This window comes from Asterias amurensis, chromosome 11 (genome assembly GCF_032118995.1).
Source record: "Asterias amurensis chromosome 11, ASM3211899v1".
In the NCBI taxonomy this organism is placed as follows: domain Eukaryota; kingdom Metazoa; phylum Echinodermata; class Asteroidea; order Forcipulatida; family Asteriidae; genus Asterias; species Asterias amurensis.
In genome coordinates, this window is record NC_092658.1 from 4,405,815 (window position 1) to 4,429,519 (window position 23,705).

General features: G+C 39.7%; 1 protein-coding gene across 2 annotated transcripts in view; it reads right to left on the bottom strand.

The window, feature by feature from the left end:
• Positions 1 to 296: 296 nt before the first annotated feature.
• LOC139944266 (interstitial collagenase-like) overlaps positions 297 to 23,705 on the bottom strand; it is a 94,261-nt gene continuing 70,852 nt past the window's right edge. For both annotated transcript variants that reach the window (XM_071941253.1, XM_071941254.1), the window contains 7 exons: positions 20,981 to 21,309; positions 17,888 to 18,195; positions 11,035 to 11,190; positions 10,369 to 10,478; positions 8,384 to 8,525; positions 6,915 to 7,169; positions 297 to 3,899 (listed from right to left, as the gene is read on the bottom strand). In XM_071941253.1, the coding sequence (XP_071797354.1) occupies positions 3,775 to 3,899; positions 6,915 to 7,169; positions 8,384 to 8,525; positions 10,369 to 10,478; positions 11,035 to 11,190; positions 17,888 to 18,195; positions 20,981 to 21,309 (1,425 nt within the window). In that variant the 3' untranslated portion in view covers positions 297 to 3,774. The remainder of the gene's footprint in view (positions 3,900 to 6,914; positions 7,170 to 8,383; positions 8,526 to 10,368; positions 10,479 to 11,034; positions 11,191 to 17,887; positions 18,196 to 20,980; positions 21,310 to 23,705) is intronic.

The following is a 23,705-nucleotide window of genomic DNA, read 5'->3' on the forward strand; positions in this document are numbered from 1 at the left end:
TTGGGGGGGGGGGGGGGCACACACCAACAAATTTCTCAAAACACAAAGTGTGGGCTTCCTTTCTTTCATATTAATAAACGTTTTTGAAGAATTAAAGGAAAGAAATGCGAAGCCCAGAATCAACGGCCACGCCACTATGAGGGTAGCCTGAACAACGACGTCACACTTCGAGGATCGTGAATAACGCCAGAGACCTGCCTCCAAAACCGGCGTGAAGTTTAACCTTCGACCTCAGTCATTTCAGATAGAGATATACGCAGTCAAATTCTATTGCGGACGTGACAGCAGTGTACTGTTTGGGCATAATGGATGCACGTTTATCCAATATCACTGTATCCAATGGAATCACTGGATCTGCCAGCAGGGATCTGTCTTTATCTTAATTGCGGATAAAGATGGGGGTTCAATACTCTAGTGACTTAACGACAGTAAACATTGAGGGCGGTATTGTTGGTTTAATGATCAGCAGAGAGACCGTCAGTGTTGTTTTGTTGGTGTTGTTCATTGTTTTGCCATCGGGATAATGTCATTAACGTATATCAGTAGTCACCCTATAATCGGTTAACTTAAGATTCTTGTAGCTTTCAAAGAAACTGTCGAAACTGCAAATTAACTAACTATATAAATTTTAAGTCCACAAAGTGATTCGATAACTCAGGAAAAGTCCTTTAAATGGGAATGTACATATTTTATTAACGTTAACACGCAAATAAATAAAACTACAAAATAGGAATCTTATTATTACTGAATATTTTAGCTTTCTTTTCTTAACGGCTTGTGGACATTTTGGTTTAATATTGCGCAAAGTATTGCTCTTGTAAAAGAAAATATCGCGCTTGAAGTTGGTGCGAGACTTGCGAGGCCCAATGCAGGCCGGATATCCATGTAAACGAGTTTAAATAACTCTGCAATATAGGATTTGAGGCATCGCATGGTGAGGTATCAATGTATATTTGGTTTGCGGTAACACTATGTGTGTATCTACAAAATAGAAAATAGACTGGACTCCTCTTTTAGCTTATAGGATCGTTATTGACTGTACTGCCGCGGAGTCAGTTCTGAATTAGTCTCAACGTTTCGACTAGCTTGCTCTAGTCATCGTCAGGAGACTGAAGAGGTAAGAGAAGAGTTGGCTTATTAACTCTGCAATAACCTAATACACGTAACATAAAATACTGATGTTGGTTTTGAGGCATTGCAAAGTGAGGTAACCATCACTGTATAGTCGGTTAGCATTGTATGTGTTATAATCTACTTACTGCGGTGTATAATTCGTTTTTTTTTTTCATTTTGTTTCTACTGCCGCGGATTGGATATGACTTCGGAATTCGGGAGACTACCTTAAATGCAAAATTCTGAGCAAAATAGTATAACATACAGTGCGTTTTACACCACCAGTTACCAACTGGCTCATAAGGTCTTATTTTGGTTTAAATTACTCTGTGTATGTACTTAGTTAAAATCCCATTTCCTTACTTCTAAGAGAGTATGCTCGAGAAACATAATTTAAAGTTTGAATGGCCAGGACATGGTCGTTTACCCGCCAGATTTCTTACAACATAGGCCGGTCCGCTGGCTCAAAGGGTTTTCAACACTGGCTTGTTTACAAACGATTGGTGGTGTTAGCCGAGGGGAAAACGGACGACGAGCGTTTTTGGCGCGTGGCTCATTAGTAAGAGTCTAGTTAATCCACACCAACAACAATAGCCGACCAATAGAAGAAATCAAGAAAGCATAATAGGCCATTGGCCAGTACCACATTAATAGAACAGTTTTTGAATACTTGATATATAATTTCTTCTATTGAATTACAATAGGTCTATGTATATAGACAACCCCTCGGAGCTTATAATCATAACAAAATATAACCACATGAAGTACATGTCAGCCCGATTAAAGACACTGGACCCTATTGGTAATTGTCAAAGACCAGTCTTCTCACTCGATGTACCTCAGCATATGCATAAAGTAACAATCCTGTGAAAATTTGAGCTCAATTGGTCGTCGAAGTTACGAGATAATAATGAAAGAAAAAACATCATTGTCACACGAAGTTGTGTGCTTTCAGATGCTTGATTTCGAGACCTCAAATTCTAAATCTGAGGTCTCGAACTCAAACTCCTTGAAAATTGCTTCTTTCTCGAAAACTACGTCACTTTAGAGGGAGCCGTTTCTCACAATGTTTTATACTATCAACCTCTCCCATTTACTCTTCACCAAGTAAGGTTTTATGCAACAAAATATTTTGGGTAATTACCAATAGTGTCCACTGGCATGCCATTAAGAGTGGTTGCTCCCTATTTGGCCAAAGTAACATTACACACTACTTACTTATGCACACATGATTCAATAATACACAAAAATGAGCTAATAACTGAAAAAGATATGTACACACTGATTATATATATCGGTACAAAGCATATTTACAAAAGATTTCAAAATAGATCACTAAAATGTATTATGTTTTCTAGATGTGAGACGAACTTCTAGAACAGAATGTAGTTACGTAACGCCATAAAGTAAAAACGTCTGGAAGGGCTTCCTGTATGTGTTAATTAGCAAAACTTTTCGAACGCCCACAAAATTTAAGCGACGCCACATTTCAGCACTTAACTGTTTTAACTGTTTTAAAAGTGTTCGAAGACCACAGTCCCTTGGAACGAAAAATTGCAAAAGCATATTTCACTGTGACGTCGATGATAGACTCAAGCACAATGCAGGCTATTAGTCCGACTGTTAAGGGGGCATTATATTTATCTAAAGCTGCACGCGCGTTTTCGAAAAAAGCACACTGTGAAGCTGCACTTCGCTATCACTCTAAGTAGCGGTCTCCCGCAATTGTGCAAGCAAAATTTATCGCAATTTCAGATAAACATTTTTCGTAGGAGGAAGATGACGATGTGACTTTACATCATTGCTAATGAGTACAGTGCGTTTTTACATCAATCTTTAGACGGTGGGAAGGAGCAGCATTTCGTGCAATTTAAGGTTATTTTCTTGTGAAAGACACAAATTTTGCAATAGAGGATTTGGTAGTTGCGAATGTTTGGTGTACTTTTCTCAATTGGATTAATGGTTTTTCCCAAAACCACATAATCTACGGTCAGACGTATTGCTCACCTAAGCCGTGCATGATCTATATAAAGGCGAGCACGTGGAACATATACCACAACATTCTGCCGTTTATAACCGTTAGAAGGACTGCAGCAAGTCTAAGTGACGCAATCATATTATTCTTTACGGCAGAGAGATGCTTTTAAAAGTTAAGAAATTGGCACTTTCATTAATGTGCTATCTTACCTTAACAACACTCAGAGTAAAAGACAACCTGCTCCATTCGCCATTCGCACAGATCCGCCATGAGCCTGATGGGCCTATGCTTTATTTGTGCTGTATTTATGCATGTGTTTGGTAAAGTCTCCTTACGTAACCATGACAATACAGTTATGTAATGCTTCTTTTCACTGCTGTCCCAAATTCCAGGCTCTACACGCAAATGGCTGACCGCGCAAAGGGCGAATGACCATACATAATGACATGTCATTTCTCTTTTGATCATTTTGAGCAAGTCCATTATTTAGTATAATTGGTCTCACATACCGTGACGTCTACAAAAGAAAGACAACCACGGGCATTCTGCCTACCACAAAATGCCTACAGTGCGTGATTGTGTAGTACGTGTGCTTAGTAATCCGAATTTAAGAATTTCGAATTTAATACAAACGTATAGATTTATTACAAAAAACTAAATATTATACAAAGCTACGATTGAGATCAGTTCTTGACCGAATCACACCCCATGAAGTCCACGGTAAATAATCCCGGAGAGCTTTTCAAGACGCGACGAATTCTCCTGTTGACCTCGTAGTACTTCTTACCGCTCAAAAAGTACATTTGACCTGCCGGAAAAACAAACAGAGTAAAAGGTTCACAAACATAAACATTACTTTTGAACACCCAGCAGGGTGGATATGTGCGCATTACAAGTCTTATTATTATTATTATTATTATTATTTAAACTTACGGAAAGGCGTCAGATTGAAGTTGTGCCACAAAGTGCTCGATAGAGGGCGCTGTTTGGTAATCGTACAATCCAACTTATTTTGTCCTAACATCATCACACCCACGATGTAAGTTTTTGTAAGTTGTGCGATTTAAGAAGTCATTGTTCCCAACAGTTGACTCCCCGAAATTCGATGTTGTATAATGTACTCTAATGTTGCCATGGACAATTTGTTTTGAACTTGGATGTTTTGAACCATGCCCAATTTATTGTCCAAGGATATAAGGCAATCTAAATTTCCTGTTATGTATGTTGTAAAGCCCCCCCCCCCCCTGCAAGCTGGGATGTAGCTACACAGCTCAATGTGATGATTGACTCATCACAAGTAGATGAAGAATGGCCACAAGGGGAAACAAGTCACATCGTGACGACTCGACTCTATTTTTAAATCACTCATCTTCCTGAGCATTAATGTTCTCATACCAGTTAAGAATATATCACCATAAACCAGACGTTGATGCATGACAACGCATGGTTTTAATTCATCACACAAGGTCGATGACTTAGGCCCCTGTGTCCAACAGGCACACCCCAAAAATGCGTCTGTGCAGAATTTCCTCAAAATAATTGGTGATAGTATAGGCAATTACACACCAAGTGAGCCATAGTGATTGTGACTGGATTGATCACTTGGAAACGGTTTTGTTTTCTGTCTTGAACAGATTAAACTCGCTGAAAGGTACATAATTTGTAACATGATGATGATGTGTCTCACATCACAGTACTGGGTGCGTTTGATTAGCTTCCCCGTGTCGACCTCTCAGTGCTCACTCGGATCATAGAGTAAGGACAGAGAGCTCGGATGAGCCCCTGATGACAACAGCTATCGAACGATCACACTCACCCTCTCTTGGTGACGCCATGCACCTCAGGTCACCCCCAAGTGACCCACTCCACAAGCAGGGCACTGGGGGCTGACCCGGGTGAGGCTTGGAATGACATCAGAGCTATTCGAACGTACCGGGGCAGACCGAGGTCGACCCAGGGAAGCTAAACCACGCACCCACTATCGATCTTTTTGAAAGCACTGGACACATTATAGGTACTTGTCAAAGACCGGTATTCTCACTTGGTGTATCCCAACATGTATATAATAACAAATCTGTGAACAGTCTGGACTCAATCTGGTCATCGAAATTGCGAGAGTATAACGAAAGAAAAACCACCACTTTCAGAGCACAATTGTTTTATTATTTGACGAGTGAGAAAGGGAAAATTACCTCTTTCTCAAAAACTACGGAGCCTTTTTCTCCAAATGTTTAACACTATCAACAACTCTAAATTCTTTACCAAGTAAGGTTTTATGACAGTAATTATTTTTGATTAATAACTAGTCTTGGCCCAAGACGATGGTGCTTGATTCTGGATAGTGTACTACGCGCGGTTGAATCGCCAAAGCGCGCCCGCCACGGTATGATTTAGTTACGTGGACGGCTCGAAATCTAGACTACACTCTGCTTTGGCGATTCAACCGCGCGTAGTACACTATCCAGAATCAAGCACCATCGTCTTGGGCCAAGACTAATTAATAACCAATAGTGTCCACTGCCTTTAAATTGAACCGCACGATGTATCTCAAACCAGATCTCGAAGACTTATGATGCTATTAAAAAGCATGGATTGTCATTAATCCTCTTTAAGCAGTCATAAACTTTAGCTCTTAAGTTCAAGGTTGTTTTATTGCGATTGTACAAAACATTACTTCAGCTGTCACTAACTATCAATTTAAAGCTTATAAGCTTATAAGGGTATACCCTAATGCTGGTTGCATGTTTCACTATTAATTTGTTAAAGATTAAAGTCTCAATAGCAAATAAAAATAGTCTAGATCCCATCAAAATAAGAAATTAACGGAAATTAAACATTTCGGTGACTTAACCAAGTCTTGCTTGTGGCTCTCTTCTGCGCCCCAAATGCCCTGACGTCATCACCATGATAGTTTATTGGCTGTGCTATTTTGAGAGAACTTGTGTTACTTTGCAGTTTGCCTCGCCTTAATTTGACTCCAGTAAAAAAAAACTTCTTAGGTGACGTCATCATTATATTGCTCTCCCAGCTGGAGAAGTTCGTCACGTAAAATTGCAGGCCTCCCTCCAATGCAGACCAAATGCAGACAGGGCTAGCCTGTGATGTCCTGCAAGGGGATGTGTCCTTTAATTTGACACCGTGGTCTAGTGGTTAGACTACCTGACTTGCAGCCACCAGGTTGTGGGTTTGAATTCTACAAAGCAAACCACTGATTTAACACTGACTAGAATGGGTATTGTTTTCTATAGAAAACAATAGTTACTGAATCACAGTTTGTGCAACTCATAATCATAGATGCTAAAGGCAGTGGACACCATTGGTAATTATTCAAAATAATTATTGGCATAAAACCTTCCTTGGTGACGAGTAATGGGGAGAGGTTGATGGTATAAAACATTGTGAGAAACGGCTCCCTCTGAAGTGCCATAGTTTTCGAGAAAGAAGTAATTTTCCACGAATTTGATTTCGAGACCTCAAATTTAGAACTTGAGGTCTCGAAATCAACCATCTAAACGCACACAACTTCGTGTTGCAAGGGTTGTATTTCTTTCATTATTATCTCGCAACTTCGATGACCGATTGAGCTCAAATTTTCACAGGTTTGTTATTTTATGCATATGTTCAGATACACCAACCGTGAAGGCTAGTCTTTGACAATATTACCGATAGTGTCCACTGCCTTTAAACCAATATAATAGAGAGATTGCCATTGCCAGCTTGGCGTTTGTATCGCCCTGAAGGAGTTTGCCGAGTTCCCTTGATGAGAAGATCCACTACACATTACAATCAAACGAACGAACGATTAGGTAGAATTGAGGCTTACCATCGCTATGTCGAAATGCAGAATGCATCTTCCTCGGTAAACCCCTGAAGATCTTGCGGACCTTCTTCGGGTACCCCGGATCAACCGACTGCCTCTTCTCGTCGAATCGCCAGACTTGGTTCTTCTTGATGAAGAACGTCTTATCTGCGTTGTACGTGAGTGCCGCATCTACGGCGGTAGGTAAGCCAAGATCAGCCAGACGCCGTGGGTATCCCGGGAGAGGGTATTGACCGTGGTACACCCAGTACTTAGTACCTGTCAAGTTAGAAAACAACTATCAGGTGAAAAAGGTCACTACTGGACTTAACATTAAACCTATGGGTCTGGCTTGTATCATAAACACTTTTAGAAACAGTGATGGCATTCTTAATATCATAACTACTGTGAATCAAAGAGACCAGTGATTTAAAAACACATGGGACTAGATTTTACGCTTTGGCCTTGAGGGAGGTAAACATTGACCTAGAAAGCTTTTAGTATCATCGAATTTTGAGGAAATCGAAAGAGAGTTTTTTGATGGAATCCAGGAACAGTTTTTGACGATAAGGATAATCCCTTTAAAAAGGGCTTGGCGTTCTCGAAAATAGAATACTTGATAGTTTCAAGAAATGTGAGTTTGGGAAAATAAAAAATTAGGCCAACAAGTTAGTGTGGAGGAAATGGCCAAGCTGTGGAAACTTCCTATAATAATACGCATTAAATCCCTTTAAAGGGTCTATGTAAATTTTATAGGACAAAAAACCACAGATTTACACTAAACTTACACAGTTTGAAGATAATGCTAGTAGAAAGCTTCCCTGAAAATATTACGTGCTGAGGTGCTGTAGTTTTTGGGAAATGAGTAAAACAATGTCATGAAAATAATTTTCGTCTCATGAGACGAAAATTATTTTAATCATTTACAAACGTATTTTCATGACATTTGTTTACCCATTTCTCAAAAACTACAGCACCTCAGTAAGTAATATTTGAAGGGAAGCTTTCCACTATAATTATCTTCAAACCCTGTACGTTTAATTTAAATCTATGGACATTTTGAAAAAGTACCCAAATCCTTTAAGTTATTATCTTTTCTCTGGTCAATTCTGTCAAACTGGGTCCTTAAAAGTAGAAATATAGAAAACTGGATTTCCCTTTTTTATAGTTCAACCCTTGTGTTTTGAGAGAAACCATAAACCTTAGATAAATACAAATTGAAATAAATATTTATATTGTGCTACTTACATATAAATTATCAAAAGCGCATAGCCACAATGCACTTTAAAATGCACATAATTGAACAAAATATAAAGAAACAAGGAATGCTATATGAAAGGACAAACCACACAGTATATGGGGATACGTCTGTTCCGTCAACAGAGAACTAACAGTTACTAATAATATTAGGAATCTAGTGCTTTGTGAAGTCTTGCCCTGATGTCTGCTGCCACCTAGCGTCCAAAAAGTCCCCCATTGAATTTTCTACTGACCTTTTAAGAAGACTGTTTTGCCGTCGCTCCTGTGGTAGACAGCGTTGATTTGAGATGGGAGATGAAACCAGTAATCATCAGTCATTAGACCCTCTGGATCGGTAATGAGATTCCCATCAGCTATCTCCCAAAATCGCCCACTCTAAATCAACAAAATCAAGACACTATTAGTCAATGGCATTTAAAGCATATAACTTCAAGAATAGCATTTTTTAGGTAGCGTTTTTTTTCTAGTAGCTCTGACAGCTAAGAACTTGTGGAAATGTCAGCCGTTAGTGTATTTTTAATTTTTAAAGATATTGTGCAAACTATGATATAAATAAGGGAATAAAAGTGTACCGATGAGTTCTTAGCCGAAGGCGAGGGCCTTTATCGCACTAGCTGCCACGACCCTGCAAGATTTTAAACGGCAGTTCAAGAACGAGTCGCTACTCTTTTATTCCAATTCATAAATGCACTTTTTGTTAAAAGGCGTAATGAAGTAAGAAACGCTGTAAAACCATCTAAAACTTGTCCGTTTTCCGACGTCCTTGAGCTCTGTACGTGTGTTGCATTTTTATGACTGAAACAGTTTTCGGATATGCATCGTGTGCGTAGTTATTCTTGATGCAAGACGTTCATCATTTTCCTTTCACACACAGTGCGGCCAACTTACTCACCAACAGCGCCCGCATCGCCGGTACCGAGAAACGTCTTGCACCAAGACTAGCGCATAGTATCAGAAAACAACCGGTTATAAACAGCTCCAGCTGGTCATTATAAACCGTTTAAACACCCCCACGTGACGCGCTCTCCGCCAATAGACTGTGCAAGTCTCGCGCGCACCGGAGCGAGAAAACACGACAACTGAAGAACTTAATTTTGTTATGAATCAAATCTTTACTTTAATTTTTTCTTAATGCCGAATCTGAACAACAAAAATACCCATTAGAGCTTGTTTAAATTAGTTTTAGCTTTTTAAACTAATACACAATTATCGGTTAAAGACTATATATAGACAAAAGTAAAACTCTGGGACAAGGATGTTTGTTTGATCATAAATGTTTTGAAACCCCTTTTGTAAATCTACGCCCGAATGTGAAACTACTGAAAGCTGGTTTATACGCGGACGCACGATGGTCCGCAAGGGCGTTAGATAAACGCGTGACACATTTTAAAGAGGAAGCCGACGCCTAAGCGACCAATGAAAAGGCTTTCCACCCTGCGCGGCCAAAACAAGCGTCTGCGTAAGTATCGTGATCGGAGATGGGCACAAATTCTTAATTTTTTACAAATAACCTGACCTGAGGTCAAGTTTAAATATCGGTTTTTCTTCGTTATTATGTTGACTTTATTTTTACTTTTATATATGTTGTTAATTAGTATTCCTTTTTTCACAACATATGTCATTTTTATGGTCATAAACTATATTAAACTAAAGTAATGGACGAAACAAAATCTCCCCAACGTAAAACTCCATAAGGTTGGGACCACAATGGTCCCGGAAGTTCAAATCTGCGCGAGACTTGCACAGTCTATAGGAATAATAGCGAAATGAATTGGTAAACATCAGACTGCAACTTTGACAGTTTTCCACTCTAGGAACAAGTTACTTGAAGGGAAGTCAACGTTTGTTAATCACTCTTAAATTTAATGGCAATAACAACTTTTCGTAAAGGCACTGGACACGTTTGCCAATTGTCAATAACCAGAATGCTCAGTTGGTGTATCACGAAATCTGCATAAAATAACAAATCTGTGAGAATTTGAACTCAATTGGGTCATTGAAGTTGCACGAAAATAATGACAAAAAAAAACCCACCATTGTTGTCCAGCGCCTTTAGAGCCAATTCAGCAGCTTTCGATAATGCAACGCACGTGAGAAACATTTCAATTCGAAGTATGTGGTCAGATAAAAAGGATAGAGGTTTTTTTGCCCCAAAATTTGAATCTGTAGACAACACATAATGAGAAGAAAGTGACGCACACACAATGACATGAATTACCTTGAAAGCATAGATGATGCCCCCTATCGTTGTGACGGCATCGAAGACGAGAGTACAATGTGACGTCACCTTCTTTGGTGTTTGTTTCGAGACTTCATTTACATTGGGACCTAATGTTAGGAAACAGTTGCATAAATTAGGTTATAAAACACGCGTTATTTTGAAGAAAAAAACATATCTTGGTACACTTTAACATTAAAATGACTGACACAAGTCTACAAACGGGGGTATACCGTAATAATATGGAGCTATTTGACTTCAGACTACTACCCCATCTATTGAATCGTTGCGATACCTATTGCTTAGGATTCGAACCATCGGATAAACTTGGTTATTGGTAAAACGCTCTAGTATAATGCAACGGTCGTAGGTTCGAATCCCAAGAACACTCAGCGATTTGCCTTTTTTTCCACGGGACTCGGGAAAGTGAGTTTACAGTGCTTTACACATCGTGCAAAGGGTAAAATCATACCACACATGATTGCAAAAAAAAAAAAAAAATTGAGGCAAACAGGCTTCAAAAACCAACAGAACAAGAGTTCTTGGTTACTGGTTCCCTATTCACACCGGAACAAGAAGTCTTAGTTACAGGTAGTACCTTATTCAAAACAGAACAACACGTCTTAGTTACTAGTTCCTTATTCACAACAGAACACGAAGTCTTACCATATAGAGATTGTATTCCTTCTACATCATCTTTGGGTAGTTTGAAGTTATGTACGTAGTGATAATGAGGCCACATGAGCGCTCTGGGGTCCTGGGAGTGATCCAGACCAAGACTATGACCTATCTCATGAGCTGCGATCTGGAAAAAGTTATACCCTGAAATCAAAAAGGTGAACAGAACAAATCAGGTAAATGGATGCGCTGATGATATAGCAATCTGGAACAGACAGTCAGGGGACATACCAATCTCTAGGTACGGCCAAATCAGGCTTACATGTCAGAAAGTCTTGGTCTATTAAAGGATTAGGGTACTTTTTCAAAATGTCCACAGATTTACATTAAATTTACAGGGTTTGAAGAGAATGATGTGGAAAGCTTTCATTCAAATATTACTAACTAAGGTTGAGTAGTTTTTGAGAAATGAGTAAAACAAGTCACAAAATCATTTTGATCTCATGAGACCAAAATGATTTTAGCATGTAAAATCCCCTTAACCAGTTATGATAACCAGCTCTTCACTCGCGCATACCATGTCCGCCATTAAAATGACTCCCCCAAAAAGATGGAAATTAGAGACCCGCAGTTTGCCGAAATGCGTTTTGCATCGAGGAGCTAGGTCAACAAGCTATGTCGTTTAGCCTTTATGTATTTAAACACAACAGTCATATTATACTACAGAGGGCGGCAGACTCAGTTTTGTTGCATACACTTGTGATCCCCGCAACGACGTCACAAGAGCTAATGCCATTTTGCAAGTCGAATTGCATAATACCGTAAAGTGGTATTCGTCTAACCATGCTTGCTCGAAACGCGCAGTTACCATCATAGAAAGTGAACCCAAACCACGATTTATGGTTTTTAATAATACTAGTATTTTTTGAAGTGAAACCAAAGATGCCCAGAGCGAACTTATCACTGTAGCTCGCTACCTCGAGAAACCATGTAAACAAGGCCTTGTAAGGGTGCTTGCTATGTGTGAACCAGAAACACCGAGGTTAAAGGGAAGGTACACTATTGGTAATTGTCAAAGAACAGTGTTCTCACTTGGTGTATCTCAAAATATGCATACAATAACAAACCTGTGGAAATTTGAGCTCATTTTGGTCATCGGAGTTGGGAGAAAATGATGAAAGAAAAAACACCCTTGTTGGACGGATTTGTCAATGTGTGCTTTCAGATAGGAATAAAAGACTTCTAGCTAGAAGTCTGTAATTATTTTAGTGAGAAATTACCTCTATTTCAAAATCTATGCTACTTCAGAGGGAGCCGTTTCTCACACTGTTTTTTAAACTATCAACAGCTCTCCAATGCTCGTTACCAAGTCAGTTTTTAAGTTAATGTTTGTTTTGAGTAATTACCAAACAGGTACTTTCCCTTTAACCCCTACTCTTCCACCAGAAGTGTTCCGAGTTCTTTTTCGTCCTCTAGCAAACCTTGCACATACGACTTATGTATTATTGTCTCATCCGAAGTACAAAGCAAATTATGGTATAGAATCTTGATCAATGATTCAAGTGACATGACCGGGACTCGAACCCACACTTTGAGACTGCGTCCGGTGTTCATAACCGCTCGGCCATGAAACGCCCCATGACGTCGGGTTGAAAAGGACGCAAAGGAGAAAACATTGTGTATTAAGTCATGAATAGTTGCGTACTATTAACAGGTATATCAACAGTTCATCTCGACAGGTCACGGCAGTCGACAATACGAGGCCAGTCTGAAGGTGTTAACCGCTTTAAGGTCCACTCCACGTGGGGTCAACGGCTGTTTTCTTTCTTTAAACCCGAATATTTATTAACCGCCAAACATCAATACAAACTGAAAACCCTTTTCATACTGATAAAATGACCTATTTACACAAGGGATTCTCTTGTTGTTACAAGGCAATATTAGGGGTTTAAAATGCGGTCAGATTGTCTAACAATAATTATGGTAATAATTTGTGATTGTCGATGAGTATAAAAATGTGGCTGGGTGCGTGCTTGGGTTTAGTTTTGACTTGCGGCCTAATGATAAATGATTTCGCTTGAACGAAGTTTTATTGTAGCTTACGAGGGTAATGCTGGCTTAGAGGTAAAGCAATTAACAAATTCAAAGGTGCGTCTCTAAATCGGATTAATCCAGAAGCCGAGATGCAAACAAAGAGTTCAACAATTATCCTATTATAGAAATTAGCCGAAGTTTTTCAAAAGACATGCACAGGTCAACTGTTTTATTTATTTTTATTTATAAAATAGTACATGCCATATCAGCAGACGGCTATCGGCTTCAATTTAACACGTGAACAAACAAAATAAAATAAAAATTAATATTTGAATAGTGTGACCCACATAAACACAATTTGTTGACCTTGTAAATTTCCGTTTCACCTACAAACAGATATTTATTATCCGATTTAAACAGATTGAAACAGAAAACCAAATCGGCCAAATCTTTTTGATTTGGCAAGGGGTGTTCCAATAATTTGTTTTCAAATTTTCAGCGATTATCTGATATGGATATTCTAATCCCAGTACCGGAATACCGGCACACCTTCAGGGATAGTTGTGTGAACTTCCCTAGCGAATTTTTCCATCCCCAAAAATGTTGCCACTGGGTAAGTATTTGATCTGGGAACGGATTTAATATCCAACCCGAGGTGTTGTTTCATCGGATTAAGTCATATGATAAACCCCGTTGATAAACCCAAGGGAAAATATTATGATGCAGAAAGGAAAAAGAAAAAAAAAAAAAAAAAAAAAAAATATTGTGGGCTCACGTTCTTAGTGGGGCACGTGTGGTCTACCTCTGACAATGTTATATCAAGCCAATTGATGTCTCAATTTCGTGTGGTTAACATTTTTGTTTGAAAGAATGAATTGACATACTTTTTTTTACAGAAGCAGTTTTTTGTCTATACTTTTGGTAAAATTTACGAAGATCACGTTGACATGATTTACAGTTGCTCTTGTTTGGGCAGTTTAATATTTTTGTTTTGTACGACTAAATGAAATATAGGGTCCACGTTGCAGAGTGACATAAGTATGTAAATGGTTCCCAGCGGCAATGACACATAGTTCCACATCTGGTCTGGGAACCACACCACAAACGTGCACAACATTAAGTAACCGTCACACATTCTCTCTGACGAAAACAACATTCCTTGTTTGTTCCCAATAGAATGATTGCAACGGTCGTAAACCTTTAAAGGCTCTGGACACGTTACAATTATGTGTCATGGATAAAGACACTGCCGTCGATTTCACAAAACTCTTCCTAACTTAAAACCAATCTTAGGACTTGGGACGAGTCCCAACCCTGCACTGTAGCATGCAGACCTTAAGACTAATCCAAGTTAGGACGAGTTACTCGTCCTAACTCGAGATAAGACGAGTCCTAACTCTTTGTGAAATCGACGGCTGGGCACTATTGGTAATTGTCAAAGACCGGTCTTCTCACTTGCTGTATCTCAACATATGCATAAAGTCACCAACCAGTAAAATTTGGACTCAATTGGTCATCGAATTTGCCAGATAATAATGTCAATGACAAAAAAACACCCTTGTTGCATTACTTTGTGTGCTCTCAGATGCATAATAAGCTTCAGCTTAAGTCTTATGTTATTTTGAGTGAGAAAAACCTTTTTCTCAAAAGCTACGTTACTTCAATAGCTCTCCACTGCACGTTACCAAGTACGTCGTATATTAACAAATAGTGTCCAATGCCTTTAATGTGTTATGATTCATCGCAAACCGCTGGTCCCAGCAAACAGAGACACTCCAGATCTCGCGTGTTTTTATTTTAGTTCATCGACTTTTTCGCAAAGGGTTTATACGATTGGTCATATAAGTTGTCTGCCCTTGGCTGCATATAAAATCATGCTCAGCTTTCAGCAAAAACGAACATGTCATATTTCAACTGATTTGTAGTTTGGATGATCCGGCAAAGCCACGTTATTATCCATCGGAAACAGGTAGGCCTACTTTGTACTTTAACGACTGTAACATAACCCAGGTACAATCACGTACATCACTGAAGGGCAAGGTTTCTACTACAGTCTTGAACTATTTATACGCAGTTAGTATCAAATAGTACATCAACATACGAACAAAAACACAGACAATGTAAAAACCTTCGGAGTTCAAATATTTTGATCACCTACGGTGAATAGCCCATACACGAACCATAACAAAGCATGAAATTGCTTCGTGCCCGAAACATGTTTGCCCTTTCAGTCAAATTTGTAAGTGTTTTGGCGCCAGTGTACCACGGCGCACATTTTTCAAAATGACTGACGGAACCCTAATCCGGGCCTATCCGAAGCCTATCCCGAAGCCTATCCCGAAGCCTATTCCGAAGCCTATTCCGAAGCCTAAGCCGGAGCCTAATCCGAAGCCTAAGCTGGAGACGAAGCCGGAGACAAACCGGAGACAAAGCCGGAGACGAAGCCGTCAAGCCGTTATTTCGAAAAGAGCCACGGGCTCTCGGACCGTATAGGCGCATGTGCCATGACAACTTTCCACCGATATTCTCCGGGGGATTTTGAACGAATATTCTCTCTTTTGACAAGAATGGTGGGCCAACGTGTCGGGTTCTGTTTACTATGTTAAATCATCACTACAATCCCATTTCCAATTCGCGTAACATTGTCCTTCGATAAAGACAGCTGTGTATACGCCTGAAGGCTTATAATGTAAAAAAGCTTTCAAGTTCTTTACAAATAACACATTCGAATTACTTTCTTTTCCTTTGTGAACTTTCATGATGGCTGCTTGACATTGAAGAGCCAACCATGCGGTTTCCATTCAAGAATTGGTTAATTTATTTTTCACAATGTTAAAATAAATACAGCAAAACATAAAGGACACCGGGCCGGAGAGTTTAAGTAAATAGCGGCGTACATTTTCAAAGTGTTCTAGTTCAGTGTGCTAAACACCAATGCTGACCGCGGCTAACGATTCTAACAGGAGTGAAAAAAAAAAAAAAAAAAAAAAACAATTCATCAAGTTCAAGTTGTTTTGACACTGCCAGAAACGAAACAAACTTCCCACAATTTATCTTTGCTTTGTATAAACAAGATCCATCCGGTCGACTTGAGATCGAGTGCGAAATTGAACAATAATTTTTTTTTTTGTCACTAAAAATTCTCAGCCACGGAGTAATGTTGAAGCATGTGGTTTATGAGAACGGGTGAAATGAGTTTTTGGGCGGCCTATAAAAAAAACACGTTTGTTTTACTGTCTTGGTTATGGGGGTCGTTGTAAACAGTATATTTGACATGGTCGGGCCAGACTTGTTAGCAGTCACGAATGTTCAGCCCAAGCCGGGCCCAAATTTATAGAGCTTCCCCGTGGTGCGAACATAACAAAATGGTGTGCCAGATGGCGGGAACATTTGGGGGAATCGTACATTTATGATACAGAAGCATGATGTCATAAAATTGGCTGTTGGACAATCACTGATGTCTTCTTTGAAAAAAATACATTGAGAGTATCAGACAAATTTCAAAAACTTGAAAATGGCTGCCATTGGTGTTGTTCTAAAATTTATATCTGTATTGTGCAATAGCCTTAGACAGCTAGATAGCTTGTTCGTCATCATGACATACTCTTATAACTGTGTGGCACATTCCTTGTTTGTATCATCAAAATACAGACTCCCATCACAAGCTGCACTAAACTCCAGTCACATTCAATGTACGATAATATAAGGGACACGAGACATTTATCCTATTTTTTTTTCTTCAAAATTCAAACTTTCATAAAAACTCATTCCGATAATGACACGTGCATCACATGGACCAATGCAGTTTGTTACCCCATGTAATCAAAGAGTGTTGTAGCAACACCGACTTCCCCTTTCTCATTCCCAGCACGTGAGGAGAGGTCAGTTCATAGTCGCTGATCTGTCCTATTCGAACCATGGTCAATGTCAACAAGTTCAACGGTTATCAAACGGACTAAAACGAGATTTTCTCTATAAAAGACTAAGATTGACTAAGGAACACAGTGCCTACTCCATTCATTAGGGATATTTGCTGAGAACAATCTTTCTTATCAATTGAAAACACAACTTAATTCGTTTAGAATACAGAGGGCGTGGTTACGGGTTTGGGATGTAAGGTACGACTGGGTAGAGATTATGCGGTATCGATGTGTAGCAGACTGGCATGGATCTTGTTAGTGGAGACTACAAGTCTAATGTCGAGTTAGTGAGTGGATGTCACGTGCCTTGAAAGTGAGAGAGGGTGGTTACTCCAGATGGGAGGTAATGGACTTGTACTATCCAGAGAACTTACTGGCAGGCAAGATACTGCACTATCATAACGCAAAATTTAAAATTAATCATGATTATCCATGGATTATCACAGCCGTTACACAAATGAACAGTTTACATAAAAGTTGTAAATGAAGTTTGATGGGAGATTCTACTGAAATCAAACCATTGCCACTGTGCATTCTCCAAGTTAGATAAATCTAACACAATTGAGCATGCAGTTGTTTGTTATTTCATTGTAACGATTTACAAAACATCTTGGATATAACAAGTCCCCCGACACTGGTGTGCAAATTTACATATGTAGATATCCTCTAAAAGGAATCAAATTTACACGAAAGGGTATTGAAATAGAACTACTTTCTTCACGAAGCTGGATTGGTGTCAATTTAAAGACCCTGTTTGTGCAGTGCAACACCGAGCCACTTGGCCGTTTTTTATAGTAGTACCCATGCGCATCAAGCGCTACCTGTTGAAAGAGGTGCATGCTGGTCTAGCTAGCGACCAAACTTGATCGCTAGCTAAACCAGCATGACCCTCATTCCATGCCTCCACGCGTATAGGCTACCGAGTATTTTCGATAAGATAGTCTTACCATTTTCGCTGTCCTCTATATTAAAGATCTCCGCATCATCAAAGTGGACGTCACCATCCACGTCGCCCCACCCACTATTAGGCGCGAAGGCGTGTGCCAGTTCCCCGTCTGGTCCGTCAAACATTGGATGGTCTTTATCACTGGAGTGGCTCCCCCTGAGGAACTCTATACGAATGTCAGCCTCAGAGGATCTCTCTAACTCTTGGAACTCCAGAGCGGTGACGTTGCTCCAGATCTCGAAGGCCCGTTTGATGGCGTACCTCACCTCGTACTGTTTGAGTTTGCCTCGGGACGGAAAGTTTACAATTCTGGAAAGATATGATTGAAGTAAATCATCGTTTACACAAAATATGGAATAATAATGGATACACAATGATTGATCATAAAACGCCAGCAATGTTTATGATTTCCCCCCAAATCAGGAGTGGTGAACAGAGTGTTTAAATCTCAACCTTGACAGGTTAAAAACTTATTGTTTAAAGAAAAATGGGCATTAACTTGAGTAGTTAATCAATTGTATGAACAATTAATGAGTTTTCTTAAGTGTGGATAACTAATTTCCACAATGGAAAATAATGTATGAACAACATTGATGCACAAGACACAATCAGCAATATCATACACGACTCGTGAGACTTAAAAACAATAGTTATTTCGACAAGCTTAGATTCGAACAGATACAGGAGGGTCCACAACGGGAAAATGAACATTAATGATCAGACATGTTGCGGTTCCTCAACTCACAACCCAACCCTCTGCATTCATGTATAGCCCAAACTAAAAAATGTACCTAACTGTAGCTCAAACCTATTTGCAGCCTAAGCCCCAACGTAGCCTAGCCTAGGCATAGTCTGCGCTTAGACACGTGGTTTGGGTAATAGGTTCGGGATACCCTGATGTATCGGGCTAAATGTCCATATAAAAATACACAAACGTCTCAATAGGACATGTCCATCTTCTCACTTCGAGAAAAGTGTTTCATCTTCAAAACTAGGAATCTAAGATATTTGACAGTTTAAGATCTCGGTTTAAGAGCTCTCGAATCTCGGTAGAAACATCAATTAGCCACAAGGGTTATTTTATATTTCAGACATTCCCACAGACTGCCTGCAGCTGTTTATAAAGGATGCGTTTTTATCCTGTGTCATCGTTGCATGTTAAAACACATAATGACAGAGCAGAAAACAACATTCAGTGGAGAAAGGTTTGATGTTATCAAGTATTCCTGTATTGCCCCCTTGTTTTGAGCCAAAACCCCAGTTTGTTGATAGTTTTGCCCCCACGTGGTGCTTTGAAGAACTTTGCTACCCGGATTGTGGACAGGGTGAAAAGTGTCTTTCCTCTTCCTACAGGGTTAGGAGAACGGGGAGGTCCGAGCACCCTTCCCCCACCCGGCCCACGGAAAAGTTCACACATTTTACATTTTTATACCTAAGTTCATTTTCGTCTTCGAAGTGAAATACAAAATGTCCTTAGGTCGATTTCCTAAACTTAGGACTAGTGGACCTAGGAGATAGTAAACAAAAAATTGAGGCTAATCCTAAGTTAGGACGAGTAGCTCGTCCTATAACTCGAGATAATACTAGTCTTAAATCCACCCCAGGACACCTAATAGAACAAGCGATTTTTTAACCTCTGGTAATAACAAAACTCGGTAAAACAAAAAAATATCATAGATTTTCAATTCCACCATAGATGTTTTCCGAATGAACTGCCATCGTGTATTTGAACAAAATGACGTCACGTTGTGAATTCGTCTGCTTCTTTTTGCCCAAAGACATAGGCGGCATGTCAGTGAACAGAATCTTTCGATATCGAAAACCAGCAACTGTTACGCCTCAACGCTATTTTTGGAAGTCATGTAATGATACTCGGTATTTTTATGTAGCAGCAGAAAGTGTAAGTACCTACATTAGCAATGTCATTGTAGAATAAACCATCAACAGCTGCAATGGTTTCGTTAATAATAAAAACTACTTGGGAGATTATGGCTTGGAATGATCATGTTGTTCATTTCCGTCTCATGACACGCATGCCACATTAAAAGCTGAATGTGGTTGTAATAACATTTGCTTACAAATGTCTACTCCCTTTTCATTGGGAGCAAAGATGACCTTTACTGGTTCAGCAACAACTATGTCAAGGATCTTCAAGAAAACATCATCACTACTGCTAAAGAGCAGTGCTGCATATGAATCACGTGACTTGGCTGCGGCTTTTTTTAATGCAAGTCGCCAGCCACAGAAGGCCTGAAGGCCACTTCAAGGTGTGGGCTACAATTATTTATTCCTGAGGCCGTTGCCACCACAGGGCTGGAACAGGGTTACCCCCTTTACAGTCCATATGAATATAGGCTTATGTATCATCAATCCGAAGCCTGGCTGGTAGAGCAGAAAGCACTACCTCCCCAATTTTACGTAGCAAGTGTCACGACCGGGGCTCGAACCCACGCTCTGCTGATCAACTTGAAATCGGTGCTCTTAACCGCTCGGCAATGGTCATATGGCTGCGGCTATTGTCGTTGCTGTAGTTATGCCCAATGGTTGTGGCTTTGTCCATTGGCTGCGGCTTTGTCCATTGCATGCGGCTATGGTCATTGGTTGCTGCTTTGTCCAGTGGATGTGGCTATTGCCATTGAATGTGGCTATGGTCATTGGATGTGGCAATGGTCATTGGCTGCGGCTATGGGCATTGGCTGCGGCTATGGGCATCGGCTGCGGATATGGGCATTGACTGCGGCTATTTTTGTGGGCATTCGCTGCGGCTATAGGCATTGAAAGCGGCAATTGGCATTGGATTCGGCTACGGTCATTGGCTGCGGCTATGGGCATTGGCTGCGGTTATGGGAATTGGCTGCGGCTATTGGAATTGGCTGCGGCTAGGGCCGTTGTATAATGGCCATTGAATGGCCAATTGACTGTGACTATGGCCACTGGATACGGCTATGGCCATTGGCTGTAAGGGTGATACTGAACTTAAGCCACTTCCGGCGTTCCAGCCAATAGCAATGCCTTATTCAGACACGCCTTCCTTCATAATGTCATAGTAAATTGCAGACTGGGTGCTGAACCTTTTCCCGGTAAACACACTTACGAGTATGTGAGCTTCGTGTGGTCCCATTTATACCACCCCCCTGCAGTGTTGTATCGCCTCCTCCTCTTTTTGGCCTCTCCCTCATGCCCCGCCCCTTCTTCTCCACCTTTCTCCAGGACCGCGACGTCCGGGAAGCCACATCTCGGCATCCACATTGTTGCTTTTGTGTCCGTGTCCATTGTTCCAGTCACGGGTAGTTTGTAGAACTCTTGGAAGGATTTGATAGCCAACTCGGCATCCTCCTCGAAGTGTTCACCGCCTGGTGGCGTCCTTTCCGGATTCGTCACGTAACCTGTGACGTAACCATTTCTTTCAAGATATTCAAACTCCTGCGGGGGATAACAGATAAACAAGTCTGAAATCATGTGTGACAGGTATTAATGTACACATGGGTTTATTTGGAATGTTGCGACACGCACATGAAGAAGTTAAGTAGTGTCATAACCTTTTGAAACATTAGAGTCCCAAATGTGTCTCATCTACACTTACAGACACTCACTGGTTTGTGTCACGTCATTAATTTCAAGTCAACTGCATCCTCCATGTCAAGCATGTGGATTTACCATGAGGATAAGCAGCACAAACGATCTTGGAATAAATCAAGGAATTCATTATCAATGTAAAAAGCGAGGTTGAAGTGGAAGAACGGGTTGCATTAGCTTATGTTTTATTTTCTACAGTTCGTTTGTTATGTTTTGTATAGACGATGACAATAAATTGTGCTGTTGTTCCATGGTGTCACATTGTGCGGCCGCATCACGTCACCCCGTGCATTCGCGTCGCGTCGATCGGCTAGGTGTCCTAGAGAGAACACCATAATCTGCACACCACCCGTTTTAATTGGTAAAACTGTTGTTTTTCTCTTCTTTTGAAAACATTATACCAGTTAATTATAATAATAATAATAATAATAATAATAATAATAATAATAATAATAATAATAATAATAATAATAATAATAATAATAATAATAATAATAATAATAATAATAATAATAATAATAATAATAATAATAATAATAATAATAATAATAATAATAATAATAATAATAATAATAATAATAATAATAATAATAATAATAATAATAATAATAATAATAATAATAATAATAATAATAATAATAATAATAATAATAATAATAATAAAGGGTATTTATATTGTGCTTTTCCGAAAAAGATCAAAGCGCATAACGAAGAATGTTCATCTTATATCTTACCAAAAAATAATACCTTTGGTATACTACTTATGGGAGTGTCGTGGCCGAGCGGTTAAGAGCACCGAATTAAAACTCTGGTGTTTCTGATCAGCAGAGTGTGGTTAGGTTCGAATCCCCAGCCGTGGCACTTGTGACCGTAAGCAAGACACATAACCATTGCTTCGTCCTTCGGATGGGACGTAAAGCCGTTGGTCCCATGTGTTGTGTAAACGCATGTAAAAGAACCCAGTGCACTTATCGAAAAGAGAAGGGGTTCGTCCCGGTGTTCCTGGCTGGATTGGCAGCATATTGCGCCACAGCACACTGTAAACTATTACATGGTGCTTTAGGATTAGGTCTTATATCTCAAAATTCACCCACTCCTTGCAGTAATAATACCTGGCGCTTTGTATCCTTTGGCAAACGGCGCTATATAAATACGGTTATTATTATTATTATTATCATCATTATTTGGTAAATTAATGACCATGAACACTTGGTTGGTAAAGAAGAGCACTTGGAAGCTGTTGATATTATCAAACATTAATAGAAATTACCTCCTTTGAATTATTCGAGATTTAGAGAAAGGGGTTAACTCCCACCCCCCCCCCCCCCCAGAACTTTGAATCTGACTTAGGCATCTGAAAGCACACACATCTATGCAAACAATGGTGTTATCTCCTGTCATAATTTTCTTGCATCTTCGATGACCAAGAAGTTGAGCCGAAAATGTTGACTCGTGCACATGTTAGTTTATATTCTTGTCTTCGACAATTAACAAAAGCATGATACCCTCTGTTTAAACTCCTGTAACAGTTTCACATGTAAGTTCAATAAAATAATTACGATTATCCGGGTCATTAAAGGAGTTCTTGAAGTGGCCTTGGCAGACGATTCGCTTATGTTTAAAACAACAGAGACATACGTGACTGCTGACACCATTTCAAAAATAGAAATCGAAAACGTGAGGTAGCACTAAACATTTTTAGCGTTTGCCGTTAAACTTAGGCAAACACATTTCTTAAAATAGAGCGAACTTGAGTCAAGGCGATCAGCTCCCCAGTGAGAATTATCGTTATTCCCACTTGGGACGTGTAACGGAAAACGAGCACCGGGATAATTAACAAAACCCACGTGCAAATACCGTTTTAACGTAACATTTTTAAGACCTAGAGTGCAACTTGTTACACCATGGTTTGGGAAATAATTAATTATATTGAACCCCCGCTTTTTGTCATGGGTTTAAGAAATGGTGTTAAAAGTGAAGGGTGAATGCATGGTTAGGTATGTGTCACTCCAACGAATATATTTGGATATTAATCAAAACCCGAGTCCATTTTCACAGAGCTGCTTTAAAGACACTAGACACTTTTGGTATAAATTTGTCAAAGACCAGTCTTCTCACTTGGTGTATCTCAACTAAGATAGGCACGAAAATAAAAAAACCTGTGAAAATTTGAACTCAATTGGTCGTCGAAGTTTGAGATAATAATGGAAGAAAAAAACACCCTGTAGAACTACCCTTGTCTC